This window comes from Ylistrum balloti, unplaced genomic scaffold, assembly GCF_031769215.1.
Source record: "Ylistrum balloti isolate Yb309-2 unplaced genomic scaffold, AGI_CSIRO_Ybal_v1 Utg369782, whole genome shotgun sequence".
In the NCBI taxonomy this organism is placed as follows: Eukaryota; Metazoa; Mollusca; class Bivalvia; order Pectinida; family Pectinidae; genus Ylistrum; species Ylistrum balloti.
In genome coordinates, this window is record NW_026781970.1 from 2244336 (window position 1) to 2261701 (window position 17366).

General features: G+C 34.3%; 1 protein-coding gene across 1 annotated transcript in view; it reads left to right on the forward strand.

Moving 5' to 3' along the window:
* Nucleotides 1-17366, forward strand: part of LOC132544124 (AP-3 complex subunit beta-2-like) — a 30477-nt gene extending 13111 nt beyond the window's left edge. Inside the window, exons 16-24 of the mRNA XM_060207691.1 lie at nt 673-925; nt 1485-1703; nt 2116-2405; nt 2623-2707; nt 3185-3318; nt 4913-5098; nt 5896-5938; nt 8162-8344; nt 16746-17366. Coding sequence (XP_060063674.1) covers nt 673-925; nt 1485-1703; nt 2116-2405; nt 2623-2707; nt 3185-3318; nt 4913-5098; nt 5896-5938; nt 8162-8344; nt 16746-17035 — 1683 coding nt within the window. The 3' untranslated portion in view covers nt 17036-17366. The remainder of the gene's footprint in view (nt 1-672; nt 926-1484; nt 1704-2115; nt 2406-2622; nt 2708-3184; nt 3319-4912; nt 5099-5895; nt 5939-8161; nt 8345-16745) is intronic.

The window sequence follows — 17366 nt, forward strand, 5'->3', positions numbered from 1 at the left end:
ATTGTAATGTATAGAAACGTATGAAGCAATAATACTATTTTACACTGGAAGCATGGCATTCATGTTTCAGACATTTTCTAGTTTATAATATGTGTAAATAACCTGCAGCATTGAGATACAGTAAAGTACCATAAGTCTTTCACCAACATTGTTTTCTGTTGTGTATGACTAGGGAAATAATTTATTTACAACATGCGACTTTCAGAATCTCATTTTGGTTAGTGTATATAGAAAAATGGCATTACATGGAATTTAGCCCAGTAGATATATTTGTATTACTCCCAAAATAAATAATGAAAAATTAAATAGATATTACAAGAAGAAAATATGGATATTATTGTACAAATTGGCAAAATATTGTCAAAATCCATTCCTGAACAAAGTCATGGAAATTCATTGAAAAAATCTAGAAATAAATATCAAGAATACATTTTTGTATATCATAAAATAAAAAAGTATGAAAGACTTATGGAACATCAGTGTAGTTCATATTAAAACAAAAACTATGTAACAGCTATTGGTAATGTTCTAATCTGTGTCCAGGTTTTCATTTCAATATTCTGGTGAAGAAAGATCAAAACTTTCTTTCATTCAACAAAAATCAGAACGAATCTGATGTGAATCAAGGTTTTTATATATATAGTAATTTTTGTTTTCTATTCCACAACACAGGAGGACATTGTTAAGTTACAGATATTGAACCTGTCTGCTAAGTTGTGCATCACTAATGCTAAGCAGACTAAACTCTTGTGTCAGTATGTCTTTAACTTGGCCAAGTATGACCAGAACTATGACATTCGAGACCGCTCCAGATTTTTGCGACAACTCATACTGCCTGGGGAGAAAGGAGGAGCCTTAGCCAAGTATGCTAAGAAAATATTTCTGCACACAAAACCAGCACCAGTACTAGAGTCAAAATTCAAAGGTAAATTCAAGTGCAAAGTGGTTTTTTTCCGTTTCCAGTTCTTCATTTTATGTCTTCCTTGAACATGAATAGAAACAAGACTCTTTCTTATTGGTCTAATATCAATGCCTTGGTAAGATATGATAAAGAGATGCTGGCCAATTTATGTTCCCAATTGATAGTTGTCTTGTTTCCTTACAATTAATTTAAGTTTTCATCAAACAAATGACCAATGTGGAGCCTACTAGCACTGACATATGTAGTGTACAAGATGGTAAGACATTGATAAGGAAATGTTTTTGCTGTACTATAACCCTTTGCATACTTAAGCCGAAAATAGTATGACAAGATGGTAAACAAATTGTAGACCAAAAAACACAAAAGATGGTACCAATGTACTGTAGTCGATTAGGCTACACAATTAGTGATTTCTCCCTGTCTTGTCTTATGTTCTACCTCTATGCTATAGACAAATCCCCATTATTCAGGGCAAGTTAGGCAACCTTTATTCTCATTTTCTACATTTTGGTTTGATTGTGTCACATTACTGATAGATTTTGCATGTGTGTGTATGTTTCAGACCGAGACCAGTTCCAGCTAGGCACCCTTTCCCACATCCTCAACACAAGGGCCACAGGCTACCAAGAGCTCCCAGAGTGGCCAGAGGTAGCTCCTGATCCCAGTGTTCGTAACATAGAGGTCCCAACTCCCTGGGAGACCAAGTTCTCCTCAAAGAAAAAGAAACCAGAGAAGGAGAAAAAATCCTTCTATTCTGATACGGAGGAGTCAAGTTCAGAAGGTAAACATTATAATGATATTTGATGAAATTGAAAGTTAACCATATCAGAGTAAACATCTTTGTCGCAGTGCTAATTGCACTATGTGTATTGATGATATAGCAATCATTGTGGGTATATAAATTCACTGTTGTATTGATTTGCTAAAGAATAATGATGTGGTAAAAATGATCAGTATATTTACATGAAGTAAAGCAAGTTTGTAATTTCTTTAAAGGTGTCCATGTAAGATACAAGACATAGCCTTAAATGACAGATTTGAAATATACGAACAGTTGTCTTACAGAATAGTCTTTTTGATATACTCCATCTATACATGTAAATCTAGGGTTTTAAATGTAGAGGAAATTGGTAAAGAAATAGTTGGTCAGATATATGTATTACAAGCAGCAAGCTTCTTGTATTTATTTATAGATGATGACAGCGATGAGGAAGATAGTTCTGATGAAGATGAGGATGATGATGATGAGGAGGAGGATATTGAAGAGGATAGCTCTGATGAAGATGAAGATGAAAGCTCTGAAGAAGAGGTCACCTCTTCTGATGAAGAGGTTATTACTCCTGCTAAGAAAGTGCTACAAAAGAAAGCTCCATCAGACAATTCAGATGAAGATGATGATGAAAGTGAGGACTCATCTGATGAGGACAGTTCAGAGGAGGAAAGCGATGACAGTGACAAGAAACCACCTCCTAAAACTAAAAAGGTATAACTTACATGTTGAAGAGGTATACACACATTTAATGTTTTTCTTTCTTTAAATCTTTATGACTGGTCCAAATTAAACATGTATCATTATTGTTTTGAAGTATGATATAAGTAAATAATGAGATATTGTGTTTAAGATGATTTTAACAAATCTTTATTTACCAGTGCTTAACACAGCCATTCTGGAGTCTAATGCTGTATTATGTTTACTTCAGAGCCAAGTCAAAGCTGCTCCAGTTAAGAAAACTAAAGCAGAATCTGCCAAGCCATCACATGATCTTTTACTGGATTTGGATGATTGTGAGTACCAGGTGTAATGATGTATAGCTTACTTGTGATTCTGTTTGTGACCTGTACAATGTTTTGTGTCCTAACTTATTGTCTTAGTTCACGATGGAACTCTAAATTCCACCTCATTGAATTATATAAGGTATGGAAAAATCAAATCAGAGAATATGAAAATTGTGTGGCATCTATTTAAAAACTGATGATTACATTGGACAAAATATTGTTGAAAAAAAATGTTCGAATCTTGATGTCTCTAACATCTTGGCCTTTATTAATTATAAAATGACAAATATTCTCTCAGTTGGATATCATTTTCACATAAGCAAATTTCTGAGACATTAAGATCATGAATGAAATACAAGTCTGGCATTTTTGTTGTCTAAGATGTGTGTTGATATTCATTATATAAACTCTCCCCTACATTTGATGTGTTATCCTTTTCTCAGGCATTTGGTATGCCCGTCCTCATTATTCCTATTTTGTCTACAGTTGGACCACCAGGGGGTGGGTTTGCTAGCTCCTCAGGAACCCCAGCTGCTGACCTCTTGACCCCAAGTCTTGCGGGCAGCATGTCTAACATGTCTTTAAGCAGCACAAGCATGTCTGCAAGTAACAGCATGAATGTAAGTAGAACAGATAATGGCTGGTCAGAGTAGGATCAACCCATGATGCAATTTCCAAAATGTTGCATCAAATATGAATAAAATGTTTTTGAATCAAGTAGAGACATGCACTTAGTTTCCTTCAGTAATTAGATGTACAACTGCTTGGGAGCTTACAGGCAAGAGTTTGTTCTCATGAAGCTTTCTCCTTGATGTTGGATAAATAAAAATTCTGGAGTTCTGTTTTAACTAAAGCTGTACTCACAGTTTTCATTGACGATGATGATTCTCTCTTAGTCCATATAATATTTTAGAGAAAATAAATGCTAAAATCTCATACTTAAACTAATGCATTAATTGATAAAACAATGAAAATTATGGTACACTATCCACAATAAAGGAAAAAAAGAGTTTGTGTTAAAGTTGTTGTCCCTAAAGCCTTTTGAAGTATGGAAATTAAAAAGTACCCCATATTTTCAGGAATATACCATTCAAAATATACAGGACCCCATTTCATCTGAAAAAAGACTCCATTTATAAAATACCTAATGCAGACCTGGAATTTAGTCATAAAGCTCTTTTTGTTTTATGTCAGTCTTTAAATGAAACTGATGCATTAATGTTTCATTATAAAGTTTAATTATGTCATTTAAGATGTCTTACAAAACAGAATTCATGAATGATTTTACCTCCATGTGTCTCTATGATATTAGATTTCACTAGCGAGCCTGAATTTGGAGATTGGAAAAGATCTGGTAAAGGATGTCTGTTTCTTGATTTATCTCTCTTGGCAGCATGCCTGTTTCCATGGAAAATGTGCATGTGACTCTGATTTCTATTTTGCTTGCTATTGAATTACATTGGATTGTCGGAGGAAGATTACTACAGACACTCTCAATTTTGTAACAGTTACATATTATTTCTCTTGATAACACAGCTGGATCTTATTGATAATTGTTTCGATATAGCATTAACATCGTTCTGCCAAATTTCTTTTCACACTGTTAAAATTAAAAGTATTGATATTGTAATATCTTGTTGTTGAGATATCTTAATGATGTTTCGAAACTTTTAATTCTGCTATAGATGTAACTAATGATTTCAGGAAAAAATTCATAAATTCACATACATATTTATAGAAAAGTAATATAAAAAACACTTCTGATTAGCAAAGCATAAGAAGCATCCTCATATCAAATCTTGAGATGCTTTACTATTAGTTTTGCTACCTCAGTAGGCCTACATGGTAATGCAATATGATGTATATATATATATATATATCAGCTAGAAAAGACTAATCCAGTTGTCTGTAATAAAAAATCATAAAAAGTTACTGGCTCTTTAATGCCACTAACACAGTGGATAGAAGCAGAGCAACTTTCTGCATCCATCAAAGTAAATACTTTTCATTTTGTGAATTTTTTTCAATTAAGTAACTTCTAATGTAAAGGTGAACTTACAAACTTTGTTTTGGTTTCTAGGTTTGTGATATCTTTTGTTTGACTGTTAGTGCCATGGGAAAGTAGACCTTTGAAATTTACATACCTAATTAAATGACCATTTTCCCATCCATTCAATATTCTTGTTAATAATTTTCTGTTCTTTTTTCTCTCAGTTTAATCCAGCATCACTTCCAGCCAAAAATTATGAACTTGTGAACAGGATGACAGGGAAAGGTTTAACTGTTACTTACAAGTTTACAAGAACTGTGTCAATATTTTCTCCCAAAATGGTTTCCATAGAGATGACATTTGTGAATACTAGTGATAATACAATATCTGGAATTCATATAGATAATAAGGTAAGTTTATCTCAAAAATGTGTTTTTCCTTTCATTTTGCAGGACAATCATTTTACATCTTTTCAAACACACCACAAATATGTCGGATGATTTGTAGATCGGTGGGTTAGAAAATCAAATACAAACAGATTACTGAAGTGTATTATTTGATCAGAATAGACCTTGAAAGTTGGAATTGATTCCAAAAAATTTTTCAAATTCTATCTTAAAAATCCAGACAAAGTGTTGAATTACTAAAAATAATTCCGAAGATATTGACTTTGATAATATGACCACATGTTTAACTAAATTGATCCTTTCAATGCCCCAGCTAACGTCCATCACTCTGTCCTGTAATGTTGCCTCCTATTGCATATTTGTATCATGTCTTCAGAAAGTTTTAACAGCTTTGAATTATATTTTCCACATAACATCATAATATCACGTTCTACATTTCGTCATATTAAGGTGGTCATTGGTTGATGCTGAAAGTTCAGAGGTCACATTTAACAACTTCTGTTTCCATTAGAACAGGAGCATTCATGTCTTGGAGATATTTTCTAGTTTCATAGCGTATTGATTTGATAACTGCACAGTTGATAAATGGCGAGAATTTTGATAGCAATGTCATACAGTTAGATGCTTTAATTCTGTCCTTGAAGGACTCTACTGGAGTGAAATATGATATTCACTGGGTACTACAAGTTTTTGTGATGTAGGATTGTAGCCTGTGTGAAATACAAACCAATAACTAGTCCATCTTCTGAGAGTATAGTAAAAAGTCATGTACCTAATCAGTCTGATCTGTTTTCTTTCAGAAATTACAACCAGGAATGGAAATACATGATTTTCCAGAAATTGGTAAGTAATTTATTTTTATTATTTTTATATCAATGTTATTGAGTATAGACGGGCTCTCCATCAATTACTACGATGTGGTCATCGACAGGTTCACGGCCAGAATTTAACACCTTGTGTATAAGAGCCTCTCATCTGTATCCTGTAATGAGCCTTGGGAACAACACATTTCTCTGATTCAAGTTTCTTTACTGAAAATATATACCACTTGTTCATGTGGTGTCATTCATCATGTGTACATATATATGATATAGACTATAATGCAGCTTATCTGCATAAACATTCTGGTATAGACTATAGTACAGCCTCATTGCGGGTCGTCCAGCAGCCATAATGTAGATGTTGTGCATTTTCAATACACATGTCATGCTGTTGGTTGTCTCTAGATCATTTTAGAAACCTACAAGTCAAACGAAACAGTATGTAGTTCTATTGAATAGTTTAAAATATGTCATTTCTATCAAGCATTGGCTTATTATCTAAAAGAAAACATTCATCCAGGTTTCTTTTGACACAGCATATTTCATTTTTACCCAAGTAATTAATACGCCCTAAATGCATTTTCAAAACTAACATTCCAGCTATACTACCAAACTTCACCCCACCTTTTACATTTTGTTTTTGCTTTTTAACAATGGGTTGAAATTCAACAAATACTTTTGAGCAATGGTGCAAGTAAAAAAGCAGCAACAGAGAATACAGTACAAGTGAGATGTGTAATAAGAAGGAAATCTTACTTTGAAATCATGTCTGATCTTTTCTCAGCAAATCTTTATTAGACTTTTATTATACACGAAGGAAAGTTTGACGTACATTGCCATACAACTACAAAATTAAATCCCATCATCAGTTTCATTTTAATAAAAGTTATCTCCCTTCTTCCAACCACTGCTGTCCAGCTTGTGGTTTGTAGGTACTTGTAAATGATAAAGAGAAATTCTGTTTCACAACTCACGAATAGGAGTTAAATCTATATTAATTTCTTCATTAAATTTGAAATGTAAACATTCATTTTGTGTAACACCTTAAAGGTATTTTGTTTCTAGTGAGCCAACCTTCCCTGAATTTTTGTCAACATGACAATTTTTTATCAAAGCCTATAATTTGCCATATATAGTGTTTCCAGAACCATTACTATATAATTATAATGGAGACTTCTAATGGATAGTTTGTGAAATATTTTCTGATTATGCTGAAAATTGTTTTATAGGGATTTTAAAGATGAAATGACAATGGTACTTTTTTTCAAAATATCTGATGTCATTTGGATATCTTGGAAACCAAGTAAGATCTTATTTGCCTAGATAACTGGGTCGCTAGGTACATTGACAAAACGTTTATAATATTTGTAATCTATGGTAAGGTGATAGGGAAATTCAAGGTCATTCATAACATATTATATATAAATGAATTCATATACATGTATGTAAAGTGGGCTATTAATTAACTAATTATAAATTAATTGGTCTTCACCCTTCATCAGCCAATATCTGACACTGTTTGAATTGTAAAGACTATTCCAGGTGAAAAACCAATAGTGTCAATAAAAAGTCTTGTATTTGGTTGCCTCTGGAGACATTCATCTTGTAGGTTTTGTTTAGTTATTTGTTAGGGGCATCTGTTTAAAGGCAGAAGGAGATGGTAGGTAGGAGGTTAGGTGTATGCACACACACACTTTTAACTTGAAGTGATAATAAATATTTCACTTTCTAACCATGCATGATAGCTTCTGTATCTATAATGTATGTTTACCAGTATGTATGTACATATCTGGCTGGTCATGGACCTGTTCAAAATTTCAAAGTTGTTTCTACTTTAGTCAAGTCTAATGTGTGGTCAGTCATCCGTGAACTGTATCTGAACAAACATATCAGAACAAAATATACTGGTTATGTCTTTTTCGAAATTTGAATTACAGTGTTTCAAGTGTATTCCATTTTTATTTTTACTTGTATTCAGCTTTGTGTATACATTGATCATTCAAAGACAGTGCGCAGTGCACCAAGGTTAGAGCCTGCAACCCTTTTAGCACAGTTATAGCCCTTTGTTAAAATTGTAAGTCCTTCATTTAATCTGTGATAATGAAATTTGATGTATACATCAGTCATACAAAAGCATTGTTCAGTGTACCAATGTCAAAGCCTGTGACCCCCTCTGTTACAGAGTTAATGCCCTTTGATAAGATTTTGTGTCATGAGCATATATATATGTTTTCTTGTTTTACAGCTTCTTTGGGACAAGGTGCATCTACTTCAGTGTTGTTAGCTATTAACTTTAATGATACCACCCAGCCAGCTAAGTTCAATATCTGTACTCAGGACACCAAATTTGCAGCCAGCATCACTGCCCCAGTAGGGGAGCTACTTCAGCCACACACCATGAGTGAGGCAGAGTTCATACAGCAGCAAGGTCAGTCAAAATTATTATTGAAGTGTTCAATTGTTGAAAACAAGGTTTATGAAACAACAATGATTGACATAGGTCTTCTAATTTCAGATATAAGCCACACTCCAGGCAATAAATTCAGTTTGATAATGCTCTTACCACCAAGTGTATGGTATTGCCATTTTTTTCTAACAGCTAGTACATGATAAATTTCGAAGATAAAGGTTTTAGTTAGCCATGCAGCTAGCTGTAACCAGAGCTAGGTCAATCACATAACCATTTGTCTAACTGACCAGTACGACATCATACATCTACATTCCTAAACATGTGATATATGTAGAAGTCTAGAATTTGATACACCAGCTGCATCACTTTCAATGATAACAGCGAGCAGTACAGACATACCCAACACCTCCTCAATTCACGCCACCTTCACATCTTTTCTTGGTACTCTCAAACACTGAACATAGCACCAGGGACTTATTATTTCAGTGTAAATCAGCTTCTGCCACAATTTCTTCAGGGGAGGGGTACCATGTTTATATGAAGGGTTTGTTCCACAGCCCAGCTTTTTCCTGGCATCCTCTAAACCCATAACTCAGCATTAACTAGAACAAATGAGTTTAGAAAAGTGGTCAGTCTAGTATGCTACTGACAAGGCCATTCTGTTGTAAAGAAGGCCACATTGATAACATAATCCTGACTGTAGGAAGTGGCATCACTTTTCACAAAGAAATATTAAGACATTAAATATCAGCATGGTAAGGAAAAAATAAGATTGATTCCATAAAGTACAACATTCAATGAAAAAAAAGATCCTCGATGTAATTCAATGAAAACTAAAACTCTTGTTTACATTGTCTGTAGTCATAACAGTAGAACTGACATTGTCTGTAGTCATAGTAACAGTGCTAACATTGTCTGTAGTCATAGTAACAGTGCTTACATTGTCTGTAGTCATAACAGTAGAACTGACATTGTCTGTAGTCATTGTAACAGTACTTACATTGTCTGTAGTCATAGTTACAGTGCTTACATTGTCTGTAGTCATAGTAACAGTGCTTACATTGTCTGTAGTCATAGTAACAGTGCTTACATTGTCTGTAGTCATAACAGTAGAACTGACATTGTCTGTAGTCATAGTGCTGACATTGTCTGTAGACATAGTAACAGTGCTTACATTGTCTGTAGTCATAACAGTAGAACTGACATTGTCTGTAGTCATAGTGCTGACATTGTCTGTAGACATAGTAACAGTGCTTACATTGTCTGTAGTCATAACAGTAGAACTGACATTGTCTGTAATCACAGTGCTTACATTGTCTGTAGTCATGGTAACAGTACTGACATTGTCTGTAGTCATAACAGTAGAACTGACATTGTCTGTAGTCATAGTGCTTACATTGTCTGTTGTCATAGTAACAGTGCTTACATTGTCTGTAGTCATAACAGAACTGACATTGTCTTTAGTCATAGTAACAGTGCTTACATTGTCTGTAGTCATAACAGTAGAACTGACATTGTCTGTAGTCATAGTGCTGACATTGTCTGTAGACATAGTAACAGTGCTTACATTGTCTGTAGTCATAACAGTAGAACTGACATTGTCTGTAATCACAGTGCTTACATTGTCTGTAGTCATGGCAACAGTACTGACATTGTCTGTAGTCATAACAGAACTGACATTGTCTTTAGTCATAGTAACAGTGCTTACATTGTCTGTAGTCATAACAGAACTGACATTGTCTGTATTCATAGTAACAGTGCATACATTGTCTGTAGTCATGGAGCTTACATTGTCTGTAGACAGTAGAACTGACATTGTCTGTAGTCATAGTAACAATTCTTACATTGTCTATAGTCCTAACAGTAGAACTGACATTGTCTGGTAATAACAGTAGAACTGACATTGTTTGTAGTCATAGTAACAGAGCTTACATTGTCTGTAGTCATGGTGCTTACATTGTCTGTAGTCATGGTGCTTACATTGTCTGTAGTCATAACAATAGAAATGACATTGTCTGTAGTCATAGTTACAGGACATACATTATTTGTAGTCATGGTAACAGCACTAAAATTAGTGATAGTGCTTACATTGGCAGTAGTCATTGTTTGTCTGTAGACATAATACTATAACTGACATTGCCTTTCTGTAGTCATGTTAATTGTAATGACATTGTCTATCTAGTCATAGTAACAAACCTGACATTGTCTTTAGTCATAGTAGCAGTGTATATATTATCTTTATTTATGATATCATTGCTGACATTGTTTGTAGTCAGTGTTGGGGCATTGTCTATCCAAAGTCATGGTAACAGTGTGGATTTGAGTGTCCCAATCAACCAATTTTTAATGTGTTGTCCTAGTCTTTGTAGTATAGAGTGACAGTCTGATATTAGTGTCCCAATCAACCTGTTTTCAGGGGTAGTGTGTTATTTTGTCCTAGTCTTTGTAGTATAGAGTGACAGTCTGATATTAGTGTCCCAATCAACCTGTTTTCAGGGGTAGTGTGTTATTTTGTCCTAGTCTTTGTAGTATAGAGTGACAGTCTGATATTAGTGTCCCAATCAACCTGTTTTCAGGGGTAGTGTGTTATTTTGTCCTAGTCTTTGTAGTATAGAGTGACAGTCTGATATTAGTGTCCCAATCAACCTGTTTTCAGGGGTAGTGTGTTATTTTGTCCTAGTCTTTGTAGTATAGAGTGACAGTCTGATATTAGTGTCCCAATCAACCTGTTTTCAGGGGTAGTGTGTTATTTTGTCCTAGTCTTTGTAGTATAGAGTGACAGTCTGATATTAGTGTCCCAATCAACCTGTTTTCAGGGGTAGTGTGTTATTGATCTTCTTTATCAGCAGTACACAATATACTTGGTAGATCTGTCGGGCATCTACAAAAAAATCAATAATCCTGCCAACCAAAGACAAATATTCCAAATGTGTCTAAATCCAATTGATTTTAAATTCTGATTCCTATGTGACAAAATTCAATGAACACAGCCATAGTGATGTAGTAATGAATCGTTATTGGTTTTTTTACCTGTTTTTTTTACCTGGTTTTTTTCCCCTTTATCAACAAGCTTTTTTTAACATTCACGCAGCCCAATAATTCTATATCACCTCTTGTAGCTGAATTCCATCCTGTTAATTTAATGATCATTTCAGTGTTTAGATATAAGTGCAACAGCTTCAACTATCAATAAGATAATGGAAATAGTTAATCTGAAATCTTGAGTTCAAACCTTAAATTTTTTTCATTTTTTTTATTTCTAATTTTGGGGACATTTACTGTATACACTGTACCATGGACCAATGTTGTTACTTGTCGTATATTGTATAGACATAAATCATACAGGTAGCTTCCACTTCATCAATATTACCCATCCATTATCGGGCTGTGTTGTTTGTCTAACACTCTGTCACTAGCCACATTATTAAACATGCAACACTGACCTGCCTATCTCCATTTTCATTCCATTTACATTGCAGTCAGCTCAGTTATTTCATCCAGGGATTCCAGGCCTATGACTGGGAGATTGTTTATCAATGTCTACAATAATTGGTTAGGTCAGGAATAAAAGAAATACAATTGTCTTTGTATTTGAAAAAGTGAATTGCTTCACTTATTCTAAAATGTCAGATAGAGGTTGATAATTCTGAAACCTGAATAGGGATTTTTTCTCCGTTGTCATACTGTCCTTTAACTCAGGACTTTGATCTCCGATTCCTCTGTAACAATTTGAATGTTGATTCCTATGAAACATGTTTTTATGGGAGAAAATGAAATTTGCATTCAGTCTTTTTTCTTCTTCCATTAGACATTCAAGCTGGATTTATGTGGTGTTGATGCTTTGCTTCATGCCTAGGTAAAAACTGCTTCATCAATGTCCTTGTCATTCCCTACTGTGTACACATCTGTGTACCAGTTACTGCTTTATCAGGAACTTGTAGATATAAAGATATTAACTTTGCAACAATTACAAAACATGTTATTGCAACTTATACGAATCACTCCTGTTGGCCTGGAGGTAAGCACACCAGGGGTCTTGCAGTGGAAGGAAAAATGGAATCCCCAGGGGAATCCCAAGACACGGATGCCCCCTACTTTTTTAGATCCATTCTGAGAATCCGACCCCTGATAGCTTGTGAATTGTGTGTGTTACCACTGCACCACCAAACCACTCATTAGTCACTTGTCTATTGAAGGTGATGTTTGCTAGTCACAGAAAGGATCAACGTAAACTTTTGATATAAGCTCTATGAAACCCTACATATATGTACCAATTTGAAGGTAATGCTACGTTAAAAAGGGAATGCAATGGCTCATTTGGTAGAGAGTGTTATCCTCCACACCCTCAGGTGAAGACCAAGGACTGGTTTGATGAACTTTGTCCTTGATGCTTTGTGTTTCTCAGGAATCTGGAAAAACAAACCAGTCTGTGTAGTTGAGTCTTAGGGAAAGACACTTTACTCTTATATATCTGGACAGTGTGTGATGGGCCTCCTGTTTACTTTTCAGTGAGGTTGCCAACAGCTACTTTAAGACCCCCACCTCAAAATGACCCTAACTATTGACAGCGCAGTTACTGAACAAACAGCAAGCACATCATTTTGTACACAAGTCAACTTCATTGTCACTCTGTGAAATCTTTTATTGGCTCATAATTAACACTGATCAACATAACAGTGACATCTTCAAATTTTAAACACTTATGATACATGAGTTCAGGTCTTAAGTGTGTACATTTTCATCGATACATTAGGTATAAATTTGGAAGACATTTTTTTAATCTGATGTAAATCCAATCAGAAAGATTTTAAAACACTGATCGTAGAAAAAGATAATTTGTGATGAAAAATTACATATATTTGTATATGTGTATAATGATATGAGTATTGATTGGACAATTTGTTCACTGTAACAATTCACTGGGCAAGTGTTGAAATGTTGTTATGTCAATAGTGGAACTGTTCCTATTATGTTAGTTTGTCTGGCAGCCTGACGTGATTAGATGGCTGTATCCCGGAACACATACATATTATAAACATCTACCGGGAACTTTGTTTTTACAGTGATGATAGTCTATATCATTAATGTTAGTTAGGTTTACCTGTATTTTTACCTGTGGTTCTCACCTGTACATGTATAAAAAAAAACTCAGCCAAAAAAGGAAATAAAATAAAAATAATTAAAGACATAATATAATAAAATATATATGGTGACATAATGTACATGTAATTATTATATATGGTGACATAATGTACATGTAATTATTATGTCGTGTATGGTGACATAATGTACATGTAATTATTATGCCGTGTATGGTGACATAATGTACATGTAATTATTATGTCGTGTATGGTGACATAATGTACATGTAATTATTATGCCGTGTATGGTGACATAATGTACATGTAATTATTATGCAATTTTTAATGACGTTATATTATTTTTGTTGTATATTCCAAAATAATATAAACTATTGTGATATCATTTCCACTATATAATTTTTGATTATAATATTTTTGGGTTCAGATGACATTTTTCCAGTGTAATGTTTTAATATGAAAACTGTTTACTTATCTTAGTTCAATCTGTTAAACCATGATAAACTCTATTAATACTGTGCTAACGTTGACCAAGCTACATCTGATGTGACACCTTGAGGTGATTATCCAAGCTATATATTTATCTATATAGATAAAAAAAATATACATTTATCTATATAAGATTCAAAATTAATCCCCAATTCCATCATTCATTAATAGGTTCTGACACTTAACTGACATTGTTAGAAATCAATCATGGCTAATGCTCAGTTAGATTTTAAGTTCATCCAGAATAGAAAAGGGGATAACAACTTAGCATGTAACGGTCATTTATACAGAATTAGGTCTTCTCGCAGAGAAAGATAAATGATTATGTAAATGACTATGCGTAGATTTATTATTTATCAATATGACAGAGAAAGAAGTTGATTCAATTTTTAGAAGGACATGTGCATGTATACATGTACTTTCTGTCTGCAATACTGAAGTATTAAGAGACAAAATATCAATAATTAATTGTTGATTTATAATGATACATCTGTAATATCTAAAAATTACAGGTAGATCCACAGGTAAAATATCTCAGGTAAATGCAGTACCTATATGAAACAGATTATAATTACCCTCCCTTTGATGTTTCTACCTATTGTCATGGACATGTATGCGTTCCGGGAACACCCCGATTAGATATACCATATGTTTGTTATTGATTCAGTGATATCTGATAAGTGCTTTACAAAAATATCCCTGGCACTTCAAACACTTTTAGTCCTTCTGTACTAATTTCAGTCTTACAAGTATTGTCATAGTCACTAATGTAGGAGCAATATATAATCAGCTAATAGGAATTAAAGTCAAAGGGTTTCAGTGTAAAATTAGGTCAATTATATTATAAACTTGTGTATTGTTTTCTAAGTATTTTTTGTCTAACCCTTTTTTGGCACTTGTTGAAATCTTAAGACCCCATAGCGCCCTCTCCTTTACATAAAATGTCTTGCAAATATTATCTCACTAGAATGACTTTACAAATATAATATACAACACTGGAACGTTATGCAAATATCATTTTACATACAACATTAAACAATGACTTACCATTTTCATCTTGTATGATGACCATTTTAGAGTTTTAGCATTTGTCTTTTACCTTTTAGTTTGTTTGGTATTTTTTCCATTTTGGTCCACAGTGTGTTTCACCGGTAAAATGGCCCTAATGCCATTTTATGTGTTGACGGGCCGTTAAAGCTGAAATAATGATAATAATTAAAATTACAACATACAACACAAGAATGTCATGCCAATATTACATCTGTAAATGTCTAATGAATATTATCAGATACTTGAAATTTCAAGCATTATTCATGTGATACATATAACAATGAGGTTCCTGGTATAACCATGGATATTATCTGATTGCACTTGCATGTGTAATTGATATTCTCAAAGTTGATCATGTTTTATTCTCTCTCATTCATTCTGCCATGAAAATTTGTAGACCTTTTGGTCATTTCAGTTGTTCAGGGTGTATGAGTGATGTATGTGAGGGTTTGAGTGTTTGAGGGTTTGAGAGTGGTGTTGATCTGTTGGTCATTTCAGTTGTTCAGGGTGTATGAGTGGTATATGTGAGGGTTTGAGGGTTTGAGGGTGGTGTTGATCTGTTAGCCATTTCAGTTGTTCAGGGTGTGTGAGTGGTATATGTGAGTGTCTGAGGGTGGTGTTGATCTGTTGGCCATTTCAGTTGTTCAGGGTGTGTGAGTGGTATATGTGAGGGTCTGAGGGTGGTGTTGATCTGTTGGCCATTTCAGTTGTTCAGGGTGTGTGAGTGGTATATGTGAGGGTCTGAGGGTGGTGTTGATCTGTTGGTCGTTTCAGTTGTTCAGAGTGTATGAGTGATGTATGTGAGGGTTTGCAGGTTTGTGGGTGGTGTTGATCTGTTGGCCATTTCAGTTGTTCAGGGTGTATGAGTGATGTATGTGAGGGTTTGATAGTTTGAGGGTGGTGTTGATCTGTTGGTCATTTCAGTTGTTCAAGGTGTATGAGTGGTATATATGAGGGTCTGAGGGTGGTGTTGATCTGTTGGCCATTTCAGTTGTTCAGGGTGTATGAGTGAAGTATGTGAGGGTTTGAGGGTTTGAAGATGGTGTTGATATTTATTTGATTGTGCAATATCCACAAAAAAAGTGAAGAAATCTTGAATGAGTAGACTGCTAAATTAGGATTAAGAAGCATGAAAATTGTTTGCAGGGGATCTTCTATTTTTATTTAATTGAAGGATGTAAATGAAAGTCAGGAAAAATGAATTCTTGAAAATAAAGTTAATACAAACTAAGTTTCATCTGTTGTGTTAAAATAAAATAATTCAATATTGATTTTGTTCTACCATATGTACTTTTCTACACTTCTGTTTGTAATGTACTGATACTCTTTGTCTAAAATTGAAATAGTATTACTCCTTGTGTAATTAAGGTTTAAGATATAAACTTTATTTATTTTACAACAATTGCAAAGCAAGTTATGTCAACTTATACTTATCACTCTTGTTGGCCCGGATGTAAGGGCATGAGGGGTCTTCTTGTGGGAGGAAACCGGAGTACCTGGAGAAAACCCACGTGGTTGGGCAGGTGACCCCTTACCTTTTCAGGTCCGTTCCGGGAATCGAACCCCGGTCGGCTAGGTAAAAGGCAAGTGCGTTACCACTGCGCCACCCGACCACCCAATTAATTAAGGTTTAATGTTATGCTTGATATTTGTGGCACTGGTGTGTCTTATGTATCATCCTTTATCTAATCTCCATGTGGAATATATATACCACACATTATAAAAATTGAAAAGCATTTTTGTCAAATTCATAAGTTTTTCTTCTTTTTCTTTTGTTACAGGAAAACTTGGTGGCATGCATGAGAATTCTGGTAACGTGAAGTTAGCCCCGTCCAAATCTGACCCCAAGTCTATCTGTACATGTATACACACTGTGGCCAACATATTGCAAGTGCCCTCCTCCAATGAAAACCTTTTCATATTTGCGGCTCGCACACTAGCAACAGGAACCTTAACTCTTGTATCACTCCGGACCAAGGATGAAACGGCTAAACTGACTGTTAATTGTGAGAAAATGGTCATCGGTACGATGCTACACAAAGAGATTAAGAACCTACTGAGTAAAAGTTAACCTAAAAACTAAACATCAAGTTTTTTTTTATCTCAAGGTTCTACTGCTTTTTAGATCTAACCTGAAGTATTTATATCAATTATGAAAACTATTTTCACTGTCACTCAATATATAGATGAGCAAATAGGAGACAAATGCAATATTTGATGTATTGAACTGAGGCTAGAATGTCAGGATTTAAGAACTGTTTCTAGGGTTGATCATGTACAAATTTTTGTGGTCTGGTTGATAGGTAAAAGTATTCAGATATTTTTATGTTGATTGATAAATATGTCTTTGGAGGGTATATACATAAAGAATATATGGTCAATTGATAAATATGTCTTTTAAG